Genomic DNA, 24848 nt, shown 5'->3' on the forward strand with positions numbered 1-24848 from the left:
GGAGAGGGGGGGGGGGGGGGGGGGGGGGGGGGTAGTGTTTAGTTTACCTCTGGATGAATGAAAAAATTCCAGCTATGACTGATTATCATCGTCACTGAAAGGTTAGGAAGTTTCCCACCCTGCTGTTATTTCCAACATTGGTGCCTCCCACTGCTTTTTGTTTCTCTTTAGGCCTTGGCCGTATTGCTGAACACAGATTACATTCATAGACAGCTTGGGGTTCTGTCTGGTATCTAAAAATTCAATGTTAGATTGGGTGGACTACTGCAGGTTTACTGTAGGTGATATCAGCTATATGTTAATGTTTGATCAGTGGCTAATGTGTGAGGGGGCGGCCACATCGCAGCATTGACACAAACTCGGGACTCCATCGTGTGTAAACTGTCAGAAATCAGTGTGTCTCAGTGTCCTGCAGAGTGAAAAGGGCAGAGATCTGGATCAACACATTGATTTCTGATGGATTATATGGGACAAACTGTGATATGGGGGATTTATGGTGAACCCATGACCCGCTGACTCGCTAATGTGTCACAATAACAACAGGGGCTCAGTGTTGGTTGAATTGATTTTGTCTCCTTTCAGCAAAGAGCAACTGTCCACAGGCCCCCGTCTTGTTTTTAGGACATGGGTCAATCAGAAATGAGGATTGTACCGTCTTCAGCTTAGACACGGTTTCCAAAACACACATGCCGGCCTGATCTCCATGTATTGTTGATGCAAACAATGAAACCCGGCACATTGCCCTCTTCACCTGAGTGATTTCCATCATATTCATCTTCCTCTTCCCGTCTTGTCTCTTGAGTCTGCTTCATGTTTTCTCCCTTGTTTGTATCTGACCTCCTCTGACCAGGCATCTTTACTTTTGAGGTTTTCCCCCCCTGTAGATAAGCGCATGTTTGATAAGATAAGAGCCGTTTCTGCCCTTTGTTACAGTGAACTGTGGGTAGATGTGTGGCTCTGGGAGGTCTCTGAGTGCAGGGAAAGAGTTCAAAGTTCAAAAGAAGTGACTCTGTTTTGCTCTTTGAGTTCAAACAGAGACAGAAACGTTCAGAAACAGAAACAAAGCGCTATTGCAAAACTTGATCCTGGCACTTTAAAGGATCGAAAGATGAACTGGAAGCAACATTTCCTTCTGACGTGTCATAGTTACAGGATTAATTCTGAATACTTGGCCCATTCAATGTTTTCATTTGGTTTTGCAAATCCTCAAGTGATCTTTCCAAGCATGGAGTTGTTTTTAGGAATTCTGTGGCGAAGTTCCCGACATGTGGCTGGACTCCTCATGTGCCAGCAGTTTCATTATGGAGATTGGTCAAGGGGCCTCATGCATAGAAATTGTCTCCCTCTGTGTGTGTGTGTGTGTGTGTGTGTGTGTGTGTGTGTGTGTGTGTGTGTGTGTGTGTGTGAGTGTGTGTGAGTGTGTGTGTGTCAGTTGTCTCACAGTGGACCATTGGACCACAGCTGGTGCGCAGTGATACAGTGTGACAGTCATGAGCAGCTGTTGTTTAGAGGGACCTGGGTTGTGGGAAACACTTACACTTGATGCCCAATTACAATTGAGCTCGTCTCCATGTTTTGACAGAGTCTTTATGTCTTCTTTTTTCTGTGTTTTCATTCTGTAATCCTCCAGCCATTCACCCTCTCTGCACCCCCTCCCCCATCTCTATTTCATGTTGATGTCCCTCTCAGCTTCTGCTTTGTCTCCGGCTGCCTTTTCTCACCTTTTTGTCTCCAAGCAACATTGTATATAGCACTGCTAGTGTAGTGGTATCATATAAGATTCCCATTCTTGTGACCTGGGTTCGATTCCCAGGCAGTGCATTGTCTTTAGTGTCTGCTTGTATTGTTTGAAGCTTTCGTGCTTTCCATATAAAACTTTCATGAGACTACAATTACGGCAACAAAACTCATACACATGTGATTAATTCATAGTAGTTTTAAGTACATTTATTCAGACTTCAGGAATAAGAAATGGTCTAAAACTGATCCTTGTGGAACACCAAGGCGTGGATTTGCCAGTGGATCTGTTTTTCTTTGTTCCTGAGGTGGGACATGGACCAGAACAATACAGAGTCACAGACGCCTAACATTACATTACACGGTTAGCTTTTTCCGAGATGAATGATGAGGAAATTAGGAACTGTGCGTTTTGATTGTCTCCTCCATTGTAAACCATGTTGGCCAAGACGCAGAGGAAGATTTAGAGCAGCACAAAGGCAGAAACATGCTCAACGCATTCACACCATCTAAATAATACACACAGCTGCAACACAATGATGGCGCTTTAGTTCTTCCTCTCAGCTTGGCTTTCATCTTTTTCTGTCCTCACTGAGCTGAGGAGCTTTTCAGGGACTAACCCGCCCCCACACACTCCACATAGCCCACTTTTGGCTGCGGCTAATGCTGGTGAAACTGCTTCTGTGAAGTCTGTTTTGCTCAAGGTGCTATTTTCTCCAGAGTATCACTGCGTTCTGTGTTCCTGAACGCACCACACAACATTAAAGAACATGCATTCCGTGTTCCTACCACGTTCTTCACTCCACTATCTCCACGCTGCACCAAATGAAAGACGAAATTTGGACGGAGAACACAGACGCCTTTGACTAACAGATTCTGACAGAGCGTTTGAAGGAGCAAACTGACTGATTCTATACAGAGAATGAAAGATACCAGGATGAATCTAACGCTCTTTGAAATGCAGCATCCTATCACACACACGGCGTGTAAATGTTGTGTCACATCGGTGGTGCGTGTGATCCAGCAATGCAGATTCGTTTTTATTTTTCTTCACAAATCGTCAATTTCAAAGCGATTCTCTCTCGGGATGTTAAAGCGATTCTGTTGGCTGTTGTGGCAGTTTGGCACTCAGAACGTCCTCTATTTTTACACGTTAAGATAATGCCTACAGCCTTTATTTCAGCATATCTTCCATGACAGGTTGCGCAGCAGAACATTGCCACAAGCCTGAGACAAAATTAAGTCTAGCATAGATTAAAGAATGCAGAATAAGAGCGTCGGCTTTAATGTGTCTCTGACATAACCTCAGGATCCAGCATGAAACCCGCTGAAATCTGCAGCATATTGCTTCTTGTCTCATGTGTTCCTGTCTGTGTGAGCCTGGATTCACATTATTCCATTGTTTTACAACATGTGTGTGCAGGCGTATGTGTGAGGTCATCATGGGTGTGTGTAAATGTGTCTACTGTACTGCATGTTTGCCTGATTGTTGTTGTGTATGCACTTGTGTGTGAGGGTGTGCTTGTGTGAGCGTGTGCTTGTGTGCGAGTGTGCTTGTGTGAGCGTGTGCTTGTGTGAGTGTGTGCTTGTGTGCGGGTGTGCTTGTGTGAGCATGTGCCTGTGTGAGTGTGTGCTTGTGTGAGTGTGTGCTTGTGTGAGCGTGTGCTTGTGGGTTTGCATGCACACCCCTGTGTTATTTCACTAAGCCATCATCATTTTATCAGGTCAAAGGTCAGTGTATGTAGTTGATCCTGGATAATAAGCGCTGCAGGCAACAGAACATACTGTGTAGTGTTCAAGCATAAACAACAACACATGCTGCCTGGATCAAATCCCACTTTATATTTACATCTTTATGGCATTCAGCTGTACTTTTTAGAAGCCCATATGTTCTGTTCATTTGTAGTCTATTTTGAAACCTTTCATGCAGCACCACTGTGCACACTGGAGATCGGCGGGCCCGCTTGATTCCTAAAAACCAAGACTTCAACTTGGGCCCCGGGTTTACCTTCAAATTTGGAGAGCTGCATGAAGTTAGGCATTCTGTGGTTCTGTATATTGTGAAATAAGAACTCAAATGTTTTGGAACTCACAACTTCAGAATATTTATTATTGAATCCCTAAAAAACTAATTTTATGCACAGTGCACGTATATGAATAGTGCTTCTCCCTCAAGAGTTTTCACTCGGTAATTGCATTGCTTTCTCCTCCTCTCGCTCTATAATGGGCTTGTCATGCCGTGCAGCTCAATGCATCTTCAAAAGGAACAAACTCTCTGTGGCTCAGAGGCGAGGCCTGTAAACTAGGTCGCTATAACAAGCCCAGGAATTTTGCAAGATGAGGCAATAAAGTTCATTCTTGTATGATGGAAAAATGTATGTATGTGTTTTTAAGGTGTAATGTAATTTAACCGTTCTTAAAAATGCTGTTTAAGTGTCCATTCTCCCATTCAATGTCCTTTTTGAGAGTGATGTAAAAGCATGTCAGAGTTGAGGGAGAAGATGAGGGTGAAGCAGGAACAGGACACAGTGTTCCTCCGGGCAGAGCCGGGCAGAGAAGAACATATTTCACCTCTGAGACCTTGGACATGAGACACCACCATCTCCTCCTGTGTGAAAGTGGTGCAGGATAATGGTATGGATGGCGGGATCCCTCCGTGTCCATCCACTTGTACCTGATTGACACGGTCCCATCCATAACAATGTGTCACGTCATTAAAAGAGCGTATGTGTGAGAGAGAGAGAGAGAGAGAGAGAGAGAGAGAGAGAGAGAGAGAGAGAGAGAGAGAGAGAGAGAGAGAGAGAGAGAGAGAGAGAGAGAGAGAGAGAGAGAGAGAGAGAGAGAGAGAGAGAGAGGGGAAGAGAATGATAGCCTCAGATCCTCAGACCCAGATCCTCAGACCTTGGAAGCTTTTATATATGACAAGGTGACATCCCATGAGTCTTCCTCTCAAACACGCAACTGTGTGTGTGCGTGCGTGCGTGTGTGTGTGTGTGTGTGTGTGTGTGTGTGTGTGTGTGTGTGTGTGTGTGTGTGTCCATGCAATAAGAAAATCTTATGTGCATCTTTAGGTTTTGTGTGCATGAGCGAATGAGAAAGTCCAACAGAGAGAAAGAGGGCAAGCATGTAAGTGTACTGCAGAAGCATCTTTCTGAAGTGTGTGTGTGCACGTGCCCAGTGAAACACAGCACCCTTGGGCCCATAATTCAAATGCATTTCACCATTAAGACTCGGACCTGCATGTCTAACTCATGAAATATATAAACAAAGATCTGTAAGCAGTTTTGTCGTAAGCCCAGTCCTGTGTGTGTGTGCTTGTGTGTGTGTGTGTGCGTGTGTGCGCGCGTCGTGACATTTGTAGATGCATGTATGTGTGTAGATGAATTATAGAGAGAACTCCTGGCTTTCTGAGATCACCCAATCAGGCAGCAGTATGGGGCTGCACCTACATCACAGACCTGCTGTTCTTACAGTTAGTAGTATGTGCTCTCATCTGACATTCACAGTCTTTATTTCTCTTTCTTTACTCCTCCAATCTGTAATCCAATCACTAGGAGGCTATGACAAATCAGATACAAGCAAGAAGATTTAGGCATCAAGATCTTTAGCATAAATTAAGCCTGAGGGTGTTTTCACACCCACACGGTTTAATTTGGTTTAGCTCGGCTATAGTTGGTTTCCCTCCGATTGGATGGTTCAAGAGACTGGATTAAGGACAGGGTCTAAGTGTCGTTCCAAACTAACTCATGACTGTTTTGTGGTGTGATCCAATATACAGTAGTTCCAGAGTATTGTTGTTGACATGTGTTGTATTACCTGGTGTCAAACCAATGATAACGGCAAGTAAAGGACTAGATCGCCCCTGATTTGAGCCAGAGAAACCAAATAAACACTCAATGTCTTTGGCATCTCACCTATCTTGGAGAGACTAAACATCCATAAGACATGCGCTGCCCGGGAATCGGACCCGGGTCACAAGAATGGGAATCTTGTATGATACCACTACACTAGCAGCGCCTCACATCAAGTCATGTAACTGAAGAAGAGCAGGTTAAACAGACAAGGGGGAGAGGGGCAAGTTTACATCTGAAGAGGAGCACTGATGTGAAGTCTCTCTGTGGTCATATAAGGACTAAACCAGTTTTCCATAAGGGAATGCTTGCGAAAATGAAAGAGAAGTTTTAATGATGTGAGAGAATTTGTGCTGGAAATCTGTCAGAACATGTAAGGCAGCGTGAAGGATGGAACATACTGTTACATACTGTTACAGCTACATTATGTAAGAGGAGTGTGTGTGTGTGTGGATAGATTATAGAGAGACTCTGGTCTCTAAAATCAGACGATCAGGCAGGAGGAGAATCTCCACCTACTGCATGGGCCTACTGTGCACACACACTGATGGACACTGTGACACAGTGATGCAATCATTCAAACTGGGGAAATCCAGTAGGATGCAGAGTAAAACGTAGAATATTCCCCATTGAAATGCAGTAGCAGTCGTATCTTGTGCTTAAAGCTACTCGATTGAATAAACTCAGTGATTTTCCACAGCTGGTTGAAGGACAGCTGTGCTAACCTGGCATTTTGGCTCATTGATATTGTAAAACATTTGGGAAAACATGTGGGATTTATTAGCAGGAGACAAGTACAGTTTGTACCCAGATGGTGCTGTTTTTCCCACAAAGCCTCTGTCTGGCTGCAGGAAAGGCAAAGTCTGTGGTTGTCCCGACAACAATTCACAGTAGTACCAGCGGTGAGCAGATGTTACAGGTTAGATTTCAACCATTAAACTTGAGAATGGTGGAAAATTAAGACGCTCAACAAGCTACTTCAAGTCAGTGCCTGATTTTTTTTTGCGAAAAGTTGATCTTGCAGTTGATGTAAAGGATGCACTGCCCGGGAATTGGACCCGGGTCACAAGAATGGGAATCTTGTATGATACCACTACACCAGCAGTGCCTCACAATTGGATCTAAGGCCTAATTGTATCTGAAACTGAGAGGTGAGGTAATGTTGGTGACGAGGGACATTAACATGTAAAAAGGGGGGCGAGGAGGTGAATAAGTGAAGGTTTACAAAGACGTACAACAACATGGACGTATGTGGAATTACTTTACAAGAACTGACCGTAAGGTTTTATAAGCACACACATCAAAACTACTAATGATGTTTGCATATCACTCTAAAAGAAAAAATGGAGATTCACTAAATAGATCATTTAACGCAATTAATGGGCCAATGATTGTTAGAAATGCCTCAGGGGAATACTTTTGTTTTCATCCCTTCATCCTCCTGTTTCCTGTTTTTCCTTTGTGCTAAAGCGATCACGGTGTCTGTGTGTAACAGCGAGTCTTCTGTATCCCAGCGTCTCTTTTGATTGGTTTAGCTCACAGTAGCATCTGCCTGATGACCTACAATTTTCCTCATTATACAGAGGAGAGATGGGGGTACTCAGAGGGGAGCGGGTGATTAGAGGAATGATTATAGTAAACCTCTTTTATATTGGTCTGCCGGGTGGATACTTAAAAAAAAAGGGGGGGGGGGGGGGTGCTGAGGAGAGAAAGGATATAGGGGGTTAAAAAGCGAATGAGAGGAGAGAGAGAGAGAGAGAGAGAGAGAGAGAGAGGTGCTGCAAATGGAGGGAGGAGATGAGTGAAAGTAACAGAGGAGGGAAGGAGACGAAGGATGAAGAGTCTAACAACTGGGAATACAGTGAGGAGGTTTGCAGGAAAGGTTGTTTTGTTGGAAGATTCAGTGCATATGGCAGCTGAGCGGTGTTTGGAGAGAGAGAGAGAGAGAGAGAGAGCGAGAGAGAGAGAGAGAGAGGCAGATTAAAGTTAACTGGTGTTGACTCCAGGCTCACAGCTGGCTGATTGCTCATCTGTCTGTTTGCTCCTCCTGACCAATCGGTTTACATGTGCATGCACCCCAACCTGCCCAGTTCTGATCCAGTCAGCTCCACACACACTCACACCTCACTGCAGAGATTCAACCAACCTGGCTCCATCACTGATTGGACATCGGTGCAGTGTGTGTGGTGTTGTTGTCTATCTTGGTGTGAAGCCAATTAGATTCAAAATATATATTTACCGTCATAAAAAAGCAATAGTACTTTATGATGATTAGGATCTTTGTGATGCTCGATGTAGTGGAAAATGAAGAAACTGTACGTGGAACAAATAAGTGATAGAGGAAGAACTTATATTATGGATTACATTTTGCTTTTTTTCCTGTCTTATCTTTGCAGAATAAACATAAGAGTGCACTGCCCGGGAATCGGACCCGGGTCACAAGAATGGGAATCTTGTATGATACCACTACACCAGCAGTGCTCCTTAAAAGAATAAAGACCTGTTGTAGATGCCGCAAGACAGATAAGCAAATGAAAGGAAGAGACTGTCGTTAAAAAGTAATTAACATGTACAAGGAAAGGGTGAGGTCGGGGTAGAGGAGGGTGAAAGTATGGGCACTTGGTGAGAGACACGGAGACCTGTGTGGAATGATGTCCACACAAAATGTCTTCGTAGTTAAGTGAGAAAACTTAGGGGCACTTAGTGAAACAGGATTTAAGGCGGCTCTTGTAGCGTAAACGTAGCCGGAGGCCTTCAAGTTCCTCATTATGCCTGAAAAACAACTCAAACCCCAAAGGATTCATGTTTTTGTGTAAATTTTCCACTGAAGCGAAACTTTTAATCATCAATCAAGTCCTTGTTTTTAATCTATTCATCGTTTCAGCTCAGATCTTAATACTGTCCTTGATTTAAATGCGAGGGTCGGAAGTTGGATCCCCCCAAAATATTCCAGAGTGGAAATGTACGAGTGCCTGCAGCCTGACACACATCACATGCCTGTTATTCACGCGTTACTTCCATTGCTACATTGTTTGCACCGTGCTGACTCACCGCAGCGTTTCCACACAGACGCACTGAGGCATGCAGTGAGTCAGCCGGGGTATTTTCCTGCATTTACCTCACGAGTGAGAACATTTTAAGACTAACATGGTTATGTGAAGAACAGGGGGAGAAAACAATAAGGGCTGCCGGTGCTAAAAGTGTCATTTTGGAAGGATGAAGAAGTACGGAAATATGGAAAGTGCTTCCTTGTCAAAGTCTATGACATCACTTCCCGCACCATAGTGCTGAAAGAGGAGGTTTCTGCTGTGTGGGTGTGAACGAGGACACACTGTATCACATCAGTAGGTGCAGTCAGGAGGGAGACAGGACATGTGTGTACTTGTGTGTGTGTGTGTACTTTCATTATCTCTCCTCTTCCTCACTCATATGTGTTTTCGTGAGAAAGTGCTGGTAACAACAACAACACAGCAACTCCATTTGGGCTATTCCCACTTCTATCACTAGAGTTGCTGCTATTACCTCAGTGTAACCTGATGCAGAACAGAGGGGTGGTGTGGAATTTCACTGGTGAGAGTGTGTGTGTGTGTGTGTGCGCGCGTGTACGTTTGCATGCGTACTTGCGTAGTGTGTGCTACGTCCCTTTGTCTATGTATGGACGTACTTCTTTTCTATCGACCTCCAGGCGAAAGCAGAGCTGATATCTCTGTGTGTTTGGTTTCTGTTGGTGCTCGATGAAGGTTATTAACTCGTCATCTCCCCCTCCTCCTCACACTGCAGGGCCTTGTTTTACGTCCCTCTGCTCTCTCTACCGTGTCCCCGCGTCACTAAAGCCAGGTGTCAGACCCCATCCAGGTATTCGTATGTCACATCTACGCACACACGTTTGTACTTTGAGGCCTTTTCCTTAAATAGTTTCTTTGTCTTACTGAGCAACCTTACTGAGCAACCACATCCTGTAAATGTTAATGTGATTATCATGATAAAAATGTCTGGTGGAGGTCAGAGGTGAGGTTCAGCAGAAGGGTGAGGCGTCTTATGCAGGTTGGATCCTGGCCAAAAGAAGGAGTTCATCCTCGGGGTGGACATTCACTTTTCCATCATTTATTCAAACCTGTTCTAACTATCTGAAATATTTATATCTCTCTAGATGAGTGGACTTGTACACCAGAGAAGTGGCATCATTTCACTTGTTTCCACTGAATGTCAACACATTTCAGGGTGTTTGTGTTGAGGCTTTGACTCACGCCTGATGTCAAATATCAAAAACAAGTTACAGCTCTATAAGTTTGGCTGGAGTTTGAGTCTGAAAGGACTCTTGATTCTTGTTACACAAACTAAACAGTCAGACATGCTGAATCAAAATCTTCCATTACGCTCCAACACTCACACACACACACACACACACCCACACACATACACCCCTACACACAGTCATTTGTAGGAGTCTACAAAATGACTCCAGGGCTGATTCACCTTTCGCCGACACTGTGACGTCTTACAGTAGTATGAAGGGAGTGAAGTACACACATATAAAATCATCACACACACACACACACACACACACACACACACAAACAGGCGGTCAGTGGTGCCGTAAATCTTCAGCAATCTGTATTTCCAGACAGAAAACTCACAACAAATGCGATGTTTATGCAGCGTCTGCAAAAACAAGCAGTGCACTTCCCCTTTTTCTCGTCCACGTCTGCTCTTTCACTTCTTATTTCCAAATGTCAAACTGTCTGCATATCAGTCTTCCTCTTTGCGATACGCCTGTTGCAGTTTGCAGCTCTATCATTGGGAACTGTGGGTTGCATAGCTCACATAGTTGTGATGTGTCAGTGTTTGACAGATGATCCTGCAGGCTACAGACAGAGGAGCGCACGTCTGAATAAGCCTTTACATGTGATTGAGATGATACACTAAGTTCTGAGCTCCTTATTGATTGACATGATGGAACATACATAAACATACATGCGTACAGCCAGTCACGTGTACAAATCAGTGACAGAATGTGATCATATGCTTCCTGATTGAAACCCTCGATTAAAATTTGATGCCCTGCGCTAGTGAGCTCTTGGCTGTATCCTCTGAATATTTAATACACTGTCTGACTTATCTTTTACATTGGCACCATGATGTTGCCCTGGGTATAAGGGACAGGATGCCACTTTCCTCTATTTCCTTTTTCCTGTCTGATAACTCTGGATCCCCTGTGGAAGAACAGGAGGAAACCCCACCAGAAAAGGAGGAGGATGAGGAGGTAGGAGGTGTCGGGTTGACAGGATGGCGATAAAACAAAACTGAGCGGGTTTGATTTGGAAAAGTAGTTCCAAAGTGACACATTTCAGAACAGGACCTGCCAGGGAGAGAGAGAGAGAGAGCGACAGAGAGAGAGAGTGTATGTATAATAGAAGATGACTGAGAGCAGGGGTGGGGGGTCTGGTTAAAGGATGACAGACAGTTTGAGGGAGCAGCGGTAAGAGGAGCCAGACAGCGAGTAAAACATACAAAGATAGCACAACGTGACGGCAGCGACGGTGTCACAAGATCCAAGGACTTGTTTTGTCTTTGCGGGTATCAGAGAGGAGCTGGAGGCAGCCAGGAGCCGCATGTGTCTGTGTGAAAGAGAGAGAGAGAGAGAGAGAGAAAGTGAATGAAGTGTGTGTGCGAGACGGTAAGAGTGTGTGTGTGAGGGTGGAGGGACTCTGGGGGAAAAGAACCTCATCTCAGCCTCCCTTTCATGTGCGATTGGAGCTGCTTCTCTGTCTCCTCGTTATCTCCACACACAGGCCGGGTATCTCTTTCTCTCTGCTGGCCGACTCTGTAACCGACACCGAGTCTCTGCATCACAACTTTGTCCTGCTTTCCTCACTTTCCTCCACCTAGACAGATCCCAATGTGTGTCAGAGGTTAATGCTGCCATGTTTTGACTCAAAATGGAAACAATAACATGAAATGAAAAGCACTCTATGCAAATGCCGGAGCACTGAACAGTGTTTGGAGGCTATTGGAGTCCAGTTTATGTAGTTGTAGTTGTATTGATGTACATACACACATGGTACATACACACAGGTGCTGTAAGATAATAAGGTCAGATGATGTAGCAGAATTTATAGTGTTCTTTCTCTGATTTAGGACAGTAATGTAACATAAACATAATGTATCTCTTTCTAAGATGCAAATCAGAGCATTACAGGTTGAAATGATGAGGTCATGATGTGATGCTTTGATTGACCGACAGGAATTTCTTCTATTTTAGGGTGGATGTTATGTTCTCTTAATGATTCCAGTCGCTTAATGAGTTGTTATGTTATTTATAAAGGATATGAAAGGGTGTTGAAAAATGTTCTACTTTAACAAACATGACAAGAGAGAAACCATTACCGTTACATTACACAACACATTACCACTGCTGTTGTCTTGTCCTGCAGATATTGACTGTTATTGATTAGGTTATAGGTCAGGCTTATTCATCACTGAAGACAATCCACGTCACTGAAGACAATGATTCTTACGCAGTCACGCATCTGTATAATCCTGTTAATCGTCGTTCTAAGTGGGCGTCTGTCTCTGTCTCTCACTCACTCCTTTGTCTTACAGTGGCTTACATAAGCACGTACGTAGAGGAGAAGACCGTGTGAGGAAGAGGGAATGAGAGAGTCTAAGCCTTATTAAAGCGTGATGAATGAACCAGAAACTCAAAGACAGAAAGTGGGACAAATACGAATTGCTGATGCAAAGGAGACACGTGAGAGCTTCTGTGTCGTGTGCTCAAAGGTCTAGTCTAGGTGGAGGAGATCAATGTTTTACACAGACTCCATCTCAGTCCTCCACTAAGTCGGAATGTACAGCTTTTAGAATAAAAACATACAATAACAACAGAAAGTCACATAAATACGGTCATGAACATGAAATCTAACCTGAAATGTTTCTTTCATAGCAGAGTCAAAGAAACATGTTAAACTAGACTCTGCACCGCACACAGAGGCCCCGCCCCCATCACAGATGCCTCCACTGTACATTAAATCAGACACACACACACACACATACACACACACGCTAAAGGCTGTCAAATGTCAGCTGAGATCTGGGGCAGTTTCCTCACAGGCACAGGGCCAGACGCCTATATGCTGCCAGATGAGGTCCTGCATCCAGTGGAGCATGTGGTTACCAAGGCGATCCCGATTCCCTCTCCATCGCCACCAATAAAAACACTCAAAAGCTGCGGAAAGGGGGTTTTGTCTTGGAGGCATTTAGTGGAATGTCATGTGCTGTTACCCCAAACTGTGTACTGATGTGTATGTATTGTGTGTGTGTGTCACAGACATTTAAAGGGCCGGAAAGGGTCTTGGAGGTTGTCTGGACACTTTGGTGTTATGATAAAATACACACTAAGAGACGAGGTTGTTAATGTTCCTTTATTGGATGTTTTTATGTGCGTTTGATTTAGGTTTAGCATCCATTAGCAGCAGCACAGAGCGCCTGGAGGCTTTATTGCACTGATGATCACACAGGCTCATTGACTCTCTTTTTGGATGCATGTCATGCTATTTGCTGCTACTTGCACGGACATATGTGGCCCTTGAGTTTGCTCTTTGTCTCCTTTTCTCTCTCTCTCTCGATAGCTTTTAATCACAAGCAAACCACAAGCAAATGTTCACAAAATCATATGAACCACAATACTAGTTTACTAATTTAACCTTAATGCTTACAGATTAGAGGCTGTGAGTTGACCGCGTTAACCATTTATTCATATGTGAACATACAAATTCATAAAAATGACTGTACCGTACATCCAATTTATTTTGTATTTATTGGACACAATTGACTTGTTTTGTTCATCATTCACTGCCTTCACTTTGAAGCTGCTGTGTCACTTGTAAATCACAATGTGTTTAATTAAAAGTTTTTCCATTTCTGTGTCACCGTGGTGACCCTGGAGCAGGGGGGGTGGGGGAGGACCGAAAGATAAAACACATGGATTAAGAACAGGAAGGAAAATGAGGAAAGACAATGGAAAAGAACGGAGAGGCAACAGCGTGAAAATAGAGGAAGAAGAGAGAAGGTAGAGAGGAAGGGGGGAGGCAGGAGAGCAGCAGTGATGGTGGTAGTAAATCTCAGTCTTGGCAGCTGAGAGAGAGAGGAGAGGACCGTGGCCAGATTTACAGCTGCCTGCTGGGTAATAAGAAAATGGATTGGAGCCTTTTCACTCGGCCGCTTCACCGTGTTGTTGTGCTCACCACCAATAACGTGAGGAACCGCTGCTGCTGTATGATCATCTATATAATCTATGATCTGCGACAATATGCGGACAATTTAATCCAATGTGACGTAAAAAGTGGACGTGCTCCTGTCATATGTAGGTCAGAGGCTCCCGTCTGGTTCCTGCAAACCACATTGTACCCGCTGAATCAAGATATTGTCTGCTGCGGTGGAGATTGGGTTAATTTTTGGTGTGAGACAGACAGACAGACAGATAGACGGACAGACAGAGATGGTTATCAAGTATGTGCACGTGCAGAGAAGCATCTGTTGAGTTGCAGGACAAATAGTGCTATCTAAACAGCATAATGGCCACAGAGAATTACCCTCTTCCCTTTTCCTTCCTCGCCTTAATACTAGACCGGTTCTCCTCCTCGTCCTGCTTAGCTTTTGGGCTGCACCCAAGGGAAAAACCCCACAGTGATAATCTAGAAAATGAGTAAATATCATTTGCCTACAGCTGTGTTTTGTTGTATTTTCAATGAGATTTCGTCTTTCTTTCTAAGATGAGAGATCGCACAAATTGCTGCTGCTCATCTAATCACGCACCCTACATGCACGTCTGTTTATGAGTGTGTGTGTTTGTGCAAAAGGAATGATCTCACCCACTCTCAATATACAGTGTAAAACCCCTGCAGTTCTTTGGCTCTCAGATTCCATTTCATTTTCTCTTTGGTGCATGTTTTTCTTGCAGATATCATTGTTATAACTGTTTCCAACCACTGGAACCCGACTGCCTTCAATGCACATTACAGCAGGTCTGTGTCAGCCTGGTCCTAAGAAGTAGCTCTGAGAGTTTGTAATTATGGTTTGCCTGTTGATCAGGGCAACAAAGCCCCATGTAGACAGTGACCCTCAGGGCAGCCATTGTTGGGAGTGAATTCTTTGCTTCTATGATGGAGTCTGCCTGGTGGTCTCAAAGGAAAAAATGTTCTCCTAAAGGGAAAATTCATATGATGACATGAATGCTCCAGTGGTTTCATTACCACTGGCCCTGACATTGATACAGGTGAAGGTATCGTAGCGTGGGGCCCAAAATTCCTCTGTATTCTTGAGACAAAAGTAACAAAAAGATGTTCAGCAGGACAGCGAGATAAACTTAAAGAATGAATGAAATCATTTACAAAGCCTGAAGATGAAAACCATCAGCTACTCTTTGTTTCCCGGGCTACAATAACGCGATGTAAACTGATATCATTGTTGTGATTATTTTACAGATTTGTGACCATTGAAAAGCAACTTGCACACATAACCAATGCATTCTAAAGCAAAGATAAGAACCAATGATTTAACACTATTCCTATGACCTGGTTCACCCCAGCATCCACTAGTTTGTGATGTTGTTGACATTTAGTGGGGCAGTTAACATGACGCAGAGCCTTGACCCTGCAGACAATATCCTCACTATTAGCTGCTGCCTGCCTGGAGGAAGAAGATATATAGTCGTATAAAAAACACTCCTGCAGGAGGAGGAGTCATGCAGTAATCACATAGAATCTCTTCACACATTCTTGGAAATAGCCAAGCCCACACAACCACAAAGTGTACTACAACACAGATGCATGCGTCAATAAAAACGTGATAAAAACCCCTAAACAAACTCAATTTCTAAACAGGAGATTTGAGTTGTCTGGTGTTAATGAGACTCCTTTGCATCATCATTCCTCTCTGTTTGCCATGAAATACTATCACAAAGTGCCCTTAGGTCAAAAGGTTAGGTACTTTCCTCAAATTGACAGGCTGTGGCCGGGGCGGGGTTGCCTGGGATCCACCCCTCAGTAACCGTTAGGAGTCATAAACGATTCTGTGGTTGTCTTTACGATACGGGGCTGTTGCCTGAGGAAAGGAAAGAGGAGTGAGCTCGATCATCTATGTGAGGGTTTTGTGTGATGTAGTAGGTGGGGGGGTTGAAGAAATGTACTCGCCACAGGTTTATGGGTGCTTGTGCTGATCAACCCACTCCAACAGCTTCACTTTAACAAGCTGTCATTTAACCTGACTTTCACGATGCTGTGCTGCTTATTGACCTCCTGCAGGCTGCTCAAGGTTAAACTACCGGGTGTACGTGCGTTAAGTGTCTTAGTGCAGGAGTTTGTTTTTCTTCTGGGCGCACCATGCAAAAGGTCAAATGATGGGATTAGTGGTACAAGATGTGCTCTTGCATTTTAAAACAACTTCATTCCATTTCAAATACCATGTCAACACCATAATGATATTGAATTTGGCATAAGGCTCCATTTGGCTCCAAGTCTCCAAGTGGGGAGGCAGTAGCTCAGTGGTTAGAGCTTCCGCTTGGGAACCGGAGGGTTGCCGGTTGGAGTCCATGTCTAGGTGCCCCTGAGCAAGGCACCGAACCCTCAATTGCTCCCCCCTCTGCGAAGGGTGGTAAATGTAATGTAAGTCGCTTTGGATAAAAGCGTCTGCCAAATGACCGTAATGTAATGTAATGTAAGTCTTCCAAGTAACAGCACTAGATTATGTAAGTGCAAGTAGATTCATTCAACCATGTTTAAGATGCATTGTTCATAGCTGGAGTCAGCAATCTCAACATGAATTCCATATGCTGATCACACAAGTCGGGAGCCTCTTAATTCTGTTCACTAATCTCTTCCCTCTTCCTCCATTTGTGGTCCTGATTGCATTGCAGACAAAAAGTGGAATATACAGTCTGTACATGTAAACATGTTGTCAACCTTTCTTTCTTTCATCTTTTCAGTATGACTGTTTACCTTCGATGGCAAGATCAAATTAAATTGGCAACTAAGCCATTAATGCAAACCAGAAATTATCTTGACTGACATTCATTCACACACACTCACACACTTTCCCTTTTGCCCAGCCAGGTTCCCTAAATCACTTACTGGCACTGCTTTTCTATCAGCATAATGTTTCTTGACATTTCTCAGCCTTCAGACGTGTCTATCATGATTTTGACATTCAGATTAAGCTCTTCTGACATGTGTGTGTCTGCTACAGTGTCTGCTTCTTAACCCTTTGTGCCTATGTAGTAATGGTAACACAACACCAACACTGCCCTCAAATCCCATGGGAACATGTACACACTCACATATACATAAACACAAGGAGACCCTCAGGCTTTCCTCAAGCAACATTCACCCCTGCCAATCCATCACCTGAATTGTGGCTGACGTGCGTTTTGTCCTTTTCCCTCATTTACCGGTGGGTGACAGGCTTAACTAGCCACAACACAACTCAGTGACATTTAGCAAAGTATCTTATCACTGCTGCCTTCGACTCTTTTCTCTCTCCCGGTAAACACACATATTCTCACTCTTGCCGCTCTTTAGGTTGAAAAATCCGTCCATTCATTCTCATTTGATTTATATCACTTTACTTTCCATTTTCGTCTTTGTCTCTTTCTCCCTCTTGCGCTGTAGATGCACATTGTTGCCTCATCACATGGACCCTCAAGCTGAAAACATCCAATGGGGTTTTCATTTTCCTGGCTTTCTTTTCTCTTGTGTGTGTGCAAAGAGAGATGATGGGGGTTGTGCCTTGCACAGTGAACTGATGGTTTTCTCACTTTTCTATGGATTAATTAGGCTTGAAGCCCAAACATCCAACAGCGACTGTGTGAAAAGAAAAACTCATCACTGCTTTCCTCCCCAGAAAACAATTAAGAGGCATCCAATCTGTTTCCCACTCATTGCTTTGTGCCAATGGACGAGGCTTCCATCTGACACCTGATCAGGGGCAGAGGTATCTCTCATGGGAATATCTTCCATCTGCTTAACACCCTGAAATCATAGGCACATGTTTACTGGAACTATTGTGTCAGAGGTGAGGTGGCTCACACTCAGCCGTAAGTGTTGGAATAAGCATTTGTGTGGTTGTGAAATTAAACAAGAAGATCAGAGGCATGTCACATGTTAAATGCATATTATGATGGGATCACACTGTTAGAAGCTGAGTTTTAGATGTGTTTTTGTTGGTTTTTAGAGAGGTGAGAAAATACATGTCAGCAGTACATGATATGATGGAGCATGTCTCCATCATATCTCATTATATATGGACTTAGGTCAATATAAATACTGTTGTCCAAAACAGAAAATACTCGCGAAGTCTCACAGTGCTTTTGTGTACCTTGAGGCTATACTGCCATCTAGTGGTAACTATAATAACAATCTTAGCAATGACTGCAAATCGTGACGTCAAAAGAAAACAAACGAAGAGATATTGTAATTGTTATTATCAAATACAGAAAAACATAGCTTATCGTATTGTATAACGAGAAAAATATGATGAATGCTTGAATCCATATTTTCATTTAAGCCGTATGTTTTTCTTACTCTTTGCAAAAGAAAATTATTAATTTCACATCCTTACTAGCCTTACTTACTAACTCTCCCTGATTTTCTTTTTAATTTGTTTCCTTTTTGTTTCCCTTCAAGTCTTCTGTTTGCGTGTTACCTGTTACTAATTATCATTATTATTGTATTTTCTTTTCTATTTAAAAAGAAAATCAACAATGTGTAACATGCTCATTGTTATATCAACTGAAACTGTCCTCAATAAGAAAATTGAAGACAGAGTTTTTTCTTAATTTCGCATTTCTTAACAAACAAGAGCATCTTTAACTTATTCTTTGGGCGTTTGTCTTCGTCTCTCCCGCTTTGGTCTCCGTGTTGGACGTGGGTAGGAACCAAAGTCTGTCGCTTGTTTCCTCAGGTGGAGTCGGACGTGAAGCCGAAGGAGCAAATCAAAATGGCGAGCCAAGAGGAGTCTGTGAGGGAGTTCGTCGCCGTCACCGATGTGGATGAGGAGAGGGCCCGCTTTTTCCTGGAGTCTGCCGGTTGGAACTTGCAGGTGCCTATTTTGTCTCTTTTATTTTTGAGTCGATTCGAACGCCATTAAGAGGAATAAAGCGCTAGCGGCGGTGACAGTACGCGCGAGCTCCTGAAGCAGAGCTACATGCTAGCGTGTGTTACCGGCTATTTGTGCAAGTCACCCTTTCACAATGGCCTTAAGACAACCCGCTGTTTGACACTGGTGACCGGCTCGTAGCCCACCGAGCTGAGGCGGTTATGGTTGTGAGACGGTTCGTTTATATTCAACCGTTTCCACTAAAAGCAGATTAGCTGTCAAGTTGTAGCTCATTGCCTTAAGTCAGTTGAACGGCGCTAGTTTATTAGCATGTAAGGTAAATATGTAGCAAACTGTGTTATTTAGCTTTGTTTACTCGTTACATAACCATGTAGCCCAGAGCTCGTAAAGGAGAATATAGATTAACCCACATCCTCTTTTTATTATTCATTTCAGTTCAACACTAACATGTTTTAACAGCCTAACTTCATAACGACAAAGAGTAGAGTTATTAAAATAATCTATCAACAGAGCTAGAGTGAACATTATCTGCCTGTGAGAGCTTTTACTAAGTAAATAGTCAAGAGGGTCAGATGTAGGCGGTGTGAACTTGATCAATATTTGTGCAGAACTACTCTTCAGAAGGTCATCAGAATCACGTGACCACAACTGGACAGGTATCAGTGTGTTTCGTGTGTGTGAGGAGTGTGTTCTGCCCTCTTTCAGCTTGCACTGGCCAGCTTCTTTGAGGATGGAGCTGAAGATGACATCGTGACGCTTCCTCAACCTGAAGGAGGCTCGTCGGTGTCTCGCTCTGCAGGGCCGGGGTTCGTGTGCCACCTGTTACTGCTTCCTATAGCTGCCTAACATTACAGACACTATATGTTTATTCATTAAATTTTATGGGAACACGTTGGGGCATTGTTATTATAACAGCTTATCTGTGTGCACTGTGGTATACTGGCTTTAAATCATTCAAATCTATTTATGACTTCAATTTGACAGCCTAACAACCATATGTTTTGCTTTGTCATCAGTATTCAGCCCAGAGTGACCTCATTTAAGGATCTGGTGCATGAGGCAGACGATGACAGTGATGAGGAAGAAGGCCAAAGGTGAGCTCATTCTATGTTATTGTCTGTCTGGATCTGAGGGGCTCATCTCAGTCAAAGATCAATGATTTGACTAGGATGTTTGATTGAAAATGTTTCACCACTTATCCAAAAGGCTCCTCCAATTTTTAGCAGTGTGACAAAAGGTACCAATCTATGAGGCCCACCCACAGTGCGATGCAGATATAGATGAACCATCATGGCCCGGTCCAGATGGGGTTGCAGCCTGTGGTTTGTGTACTAATGTCAGAGCAGCATCACTGGGATTACACTTACACTTCCTCCATGGCCCAGAGGCGCTAAGGCACTGAGGCTATTTATGAAACGCTTTGTAAGAGCCAAAGATGAACCGGATGATAAGTAATTCATAAGGTTCATATTATTCTGAGATGTGTCATTAAGTGTTGTGACTTTGCTAATTTTGACGGTAGGTTAGGTGACATCACTGTGTGACTTTGTTATTGGATAATATTGTTGTTAGTTCGATGGCATCAGCTCTTTAGCTTGATGACATCCATATTATTTCGAGTCTTTAGTGCTTTAGAGCTCCATACTCTTTGTCAGCAAGGATGTCTGTGTGACTTGGTAATTTTGTGTTTTTGAATTAAATGACTAAAGGGAAGTTACCTAGTCTCAGCACGTGTTTACAAAGCTTACATCCACGCTGAAGAAAAGGCAACAACGTGCCACAACACTCCTATTCTCCTTACTCTGATTGATACTTGACTGATGTATTGGAGATGTTCTGTCACACTTGTTTGTTTGTGTGTTTGTGCTGTACATGTTTATATTGTCACACAGTGCTTCCAGAATGCACCAAACTATTTTTAGTGTCACTGCATTCATTGTTGGCTGACTGTGCTCTCTGCTGCATCAAAAGAATCTGCTGCAGCTGGACACTTTCACTGGGCCACACGTGACACATTCTATAGGTCAACACCTTGAGTCATGCAGAGTCAATGTGGCACATTTTATATGCTTAGATTTTTATTTTGTATGGTATTTACATGATTTTCTTTGATTGTACAAATTGAACTCTTCCATTATTGAGACCGAGTTCAGACCAACTTTTTTTCCACGCTGACTGTTTAGATGCAAATTATGTCAGTGTTGCTAGTATGATGATCTCATAGGCACAGTTTTTAAAGGATGACATCATTCCATATTACCAATCACTGGCTGCACAAATAGAAAAAAGGGGGAGACACGGGGAAATGTGTTGTTTAATTACTGTTAGTAATCGCCTATAAATGTGTGTCTGTGGAAGTATTTGTCTATGGAGATTGTCTCGCTGTGCTTGTTGTATGCGACTGTTAGCGATGGGTGTGTCTCAAACACCTGAACTAAATAATTCAGAGGGATGTCCACATACTTTTGGTCATAGGGTGTGTCTATGCAACAGGAAAATGAACATTCTAGTTTGCAGTCATCATTATCTGTTGTCGGGTGTCTAATGTCGTGTTTGTTCCATCCAGGTTTTTTGCTGGTGGATCAGAGCGCAGTGGGCAGCAGATAGTTGGGCCTCCCAAGAAGAAGAGCTCTAATGAAGTGGTGGAAGATCTGTTCAAGGGTGCCAGGGAACACGGGGCTGTGCCTCTAGACCGACCTGGGAAAGGGACCGGGGAGCACAGCAGAGCCAAGGTAAAGGGATCTGCAGTGTGTTTGTGTGAGCTGCACATATACCATCACGTGGTATCTTTACTATTATTCTCACTGTTAGGCCTCAGCAGAGGTATGCATTCTCTTTGTGCCCTCTAGTTACCTCAGCCTGTAGTTCCTGATGATCCTTTTTGTCTCTCTTGATCTGTGTTTCTACCTTCATTCTTTAGGTCTTTGGTGGTGGAGGATACAGGCTCGGAGCTGCTCCTGAGGAGGAGTCGACCTATGTGGCAGGAGATAGGCACGGCGCCAACAGCCAACAGGATGTGAGTAGGACAATGGTGATTTGTTATTCTATTCGTATGCACCCTCACATTTTCAAGGTTTCATTGAACTCCTGACGTCACTTCCCTGGTGCAATGTTAAGAGTTGTATGAAAAACAAACAAGACTGCACCACGGCGAGTAACGCATACATGCAGAGGCCACTTCGTTACCTCATTGTACTGAAGATGTTTCTGATATTTGTACAACGCAATCGCTAAAGGGAAGCGAGGGACGGATTGTTCAAAACACATTATAGCATGGACATGGAAGTTGAAACTGTTTTGAAACACATCAATACCCTGTTTTTAATGCACAGTTCTGCTAACTGTTTAAACTTCTGGGTGCAGAGAATCTCAGCAGACGTCACCTGATGGTTCGATGGTGGAGTTTAGAACAGTGTGTGTCACTGCTGCCATTCCAACTCTTGCCAGCAGACGCCAATGTTGAGCAACAGGTGGTCAAAATGGTTTGAAACATTTCAAAACAAAACAGTTGAAAAGGTGAAAACTTTTCAAATTCTCCAAATTGCCAACTCTAGGCCCTAACAATTATCTCTGAGCTGAATCTGCACATCATCAGTTTCACAAAGACAGGAGTCAAAGGCGTGATATCAGAGTGTACTGGTGTGTCTAATAAAGGACCTCTGAGTGTGTGTGTAGACTGTTGGGAGGAAAACTTGCATTGTGTTGAAAGGGAAATAATGATGTCATTTTGAGTATGTGTCTGTGTGTGTGTGTGTGTGTGTGTGTGTGTGTGTGTTAGGTACACGTGGTGCTGAAGCTTTGGAAGACGGGTTTCAGTCTGGATAATGGTGAACTCAGAAACTACAGCGACCCTGGAAATGCAAACTTCCTTGAGTCAATCCGTAGAGGGTGAGAGCCATACAGTTTATTATCATTCATATGAGGATAAACTAACTGCTAAATATACAATGTTGTTGTGTTTAACAGCACAACATACATATATATACACATAGCTACTTTCATCGACGCAAAGACATGGTGGACTTGAGACATTGTTTACTGTCTGCGCCAACAGCACAGATAAACAATGAGACATTAAATAAATGTTTGGTGAGATTGACGCAGTTGATTTATTGTTTGCTGTAGGGAGATTCCACTGGAGCTGAGGCAGCGTTCCCGAGGCGGCCAGGTCAACCTGGACATGGAAGACCACAGGGATGAGGATTTCTCCAAACCCAAGATGGCCTTTAGGGCCTTTGGAGGTGAAGGACAGAAGCTGGGAAGGTGAGGTCGATCAGCTGTACTCTTTGATAAACATGATTTACGTTTGTACTTGTTTGAACCGCTGTGAGATCTAAATGGCCCCTCGGTGAACCTTGGATTACTTGTAGATGAATAATCTTACTGTGCCACTTAACTTCCTTGACTGCTTGATTCATTCAGCTGGTTTTGTTTAGTGCCTTGTGTCTTGGCTGTAACATGTACACGGTTCATTGGATCTCCCCTCCAGTGCCACCCCAGAACTGGTTACAGGTCAAGCCGCCTCCCAGCAGGACCAGGCAGACAATGAGGCCCAAGCTACTTCCTCTGTGGCTCTCGACACCTCCCAGCCCGTCACTAACATTCAGATCCGATTGGCTGATGGCGGCAGGCTGGTTCAGAAGTTCAACCACACCCACAGGTGATTCACCTTGCAAGCTGACATGTACAGAAATTCAGCACTGGGCAGCTGAATGTGAGCAGCACTGTGGGAGTTAAGGTGAACCTACAGACCAGACAACCCCAGTTAGTAAACAATGCTGCAAGCACACATCAGCAGAATTTAGCATGTGCCCTTATGTCATTGCAGAAGAAAGATTATAGTTGATAATCATGCAGTTTCTGTAGGCTTAAGGCCACATTTCCTGTTCTAACATGTTGCCATCTCTTTGCCTGTGCCAGGGTGTCAGATATACGCCAGTTTTTGGTTACAGCCCGGCCCGCCATGGCTGCCAGAGAGTTTGCTCTAATGACGACTTTCCCCAACAAGGAGCTGTCAGACGAGAGCCAGACTTTGCAACAGGCCAACCTCCTCAACGCTGTCATTGTCCAGCGGCTACAGTGAGGGGGGGATGTTGAGCACGACACCCCCAATGGTGTGGCTGAGTAACTGCAGCCTTTGAAACCCTCCACCCCTCCTGAGGGAGGAGAAACATGGACATATGTATAAACTTCTAATTTGTGATTTTTGTTTTTCTAAAGTTAACATTACATTCTACTCCCCAAACCATCACCCCCTCCTCTGTGGTGGGCAGTAAAGGGGGGAATCTTGATATCGCAATGCGTTCATGGAAAGCATGCAGATGCTGTTAGATGGTGGTTTTGATGAGGATGTGTTCACCCGTGGCTTCAGTAGTTGGTTAAACCCAAACACACAGCACCAATCCAGCTTTCTGAAGAGACAAATGGTTTCTGCTATGTTTATTTCTAAACCTGTTTGTTTTCCAAAAACGTAGTCCCCACTCCTCCCTCTTCTATCTTCATTGGCCCTTCAGCTATGTTTCCTTTCATGTGCTGGGGGATCCACCACATCAATTCAGCAGCAGATTCCAACTTTGGTTCTGTCTCAAGAGCACCAACCAGAAGCAGGTAATGAATCAAAGTCTCATCACTCTGAAGGGGTAAAGATGGTGGTGTTGCTCTGGTTCCCATTTCGGTCTGCCTGTTCTTGCAGAGGGGGCATTGAACATAACAGAACACTGAAATGGACCACTAAGGTTTTTTTTTCCCACCATCACCATGTACCAGTAGCCTTATTCTCCTTCTTTGACCTCTGGATCCACATCAGCCCCTTTGTTCAAATGAAGATTGAATTATTTTTTTAAACAGCCTTTTTCCTTTTCTTCTTTCTTCTACTGATTGTAGGATGATCCCATTTAGATGTTGGGGTTTTGATATTGTGTAACAGTAAACCGTTACACACAGCATTATTATCAAACCAATGGTTGATCAAATTAACAGTTAGGCAGTAAACACTGGGTTGTAGTAGTGACAGTTGAATTCCTATGACACACTGACATCTTCTATGCATCCTGGGGCAAAACAGAAATGTTGGAACCTCGTAAAATAAATTCATCTTATGTTTGCTGTATAAAAACGTTGTGTGTGTTTTTTATTAGAGGGAATGGACAT

The 24848-nt window shown here is 43.6% G+C and overlaps 1 protein-coding gene and 4 non-coding genes across 6 annotated transcripts; 2 read left to right on the plus strand and 3 right to left on the minus strand.

Moving 5' to 3' along the window:
• Positions 1–1750: 1750 nt before the first annotated feature.
• On the plus strand, positions 1751–1821 carry trnag-ccc (transfer RNA glycine (anticodon CCC)). Its single transcript has one exon. It is a non-coding gene; the product is annotated as a tRNA-Gly (tRNA).
• Positions 1822–5683: 3862 nt separating this feature from the next.
• On the minus strand, positions 5684–5754 carry trnag-ccc (transfer RNA glycine (anticodon CCC)). The gene has a single exon. It is a non-coding gene; the product is annotated as a tRNA-Gly (tRNA).
• Positions 5755–6625: 871 nt separating this feature from the next.
• trnag-ccc (transfer RNA glycine (anticodon CCC)) lies at positions 6626–6696 on the minus strand. Its single transcript has one exon. It is a non-coding gene; the product is annotated as a tRNA-Gly (tRNA).
• Positions 6697–7998: 1302 nt separating this feature from the next.
• trnag-ccc (transfer RNA glycine (anticodon CCC)) lies at positions 7999–8069 on the minus strand. The gene has a single exon. It is a non-coding gene; the product is annotated as a tRNA-Gly (tRNA).
• Positions 8070–18523: 10454 nt separating this feature from the next.
• Positions 18524–24797, plus strand: nsfl1c (NSFL1 (p97) cofactor (p47)). Of its 2 annotated transcripts, none has more exons than XM_076167956.1 (9): positions 18524–18680; positions 19404–19504; positions 19715–19792; positions 21265–21430; positions 21619–21729; positions 22477–22586; positions 22824–22961; positions 23188–23358; positions 23619–24797. In XM_076167956.1, the coding sequence occupies exons 1-9, from the start codon at positions 18579–18581 to the stop codon at positions 23779–23781; spliced, it is 1140 nt and encodes a 379-aa protein (XP_076024071.1). In that variant the 5' UTR covers positions 18524–18578; the 3' UTR covers positions 23782–24797. The 2 variants fall into 2 exon arrangements, with proteins under 2 accessions (XP_076024071.1, XP_076024072.1); XM_076167957.1 differs by having other exon boundaries at positions 21619–21714.
• The last annotated feature ends 51 nt before the right edge of the window (positions 24798–24848 follow it).

Source organism: Genypterus blacodes, unplaced genomic scaffold, assembly GCF_046128005.1.
Source record: "Genypterus blacodes isolate CSIRO-AG114 ecotype Tasmania unplaced genomic scaffold, CSIRO-AGI_Gbla_v1 ptg000182l_1, whole genome shotgun sequence".
Lineage (NCBI taxonomy): Eukaryota > Metazoa > Chordata > Actinopteri > Ophidiiformes > Ophidiidae > Genypterus > Genypterus blacodes.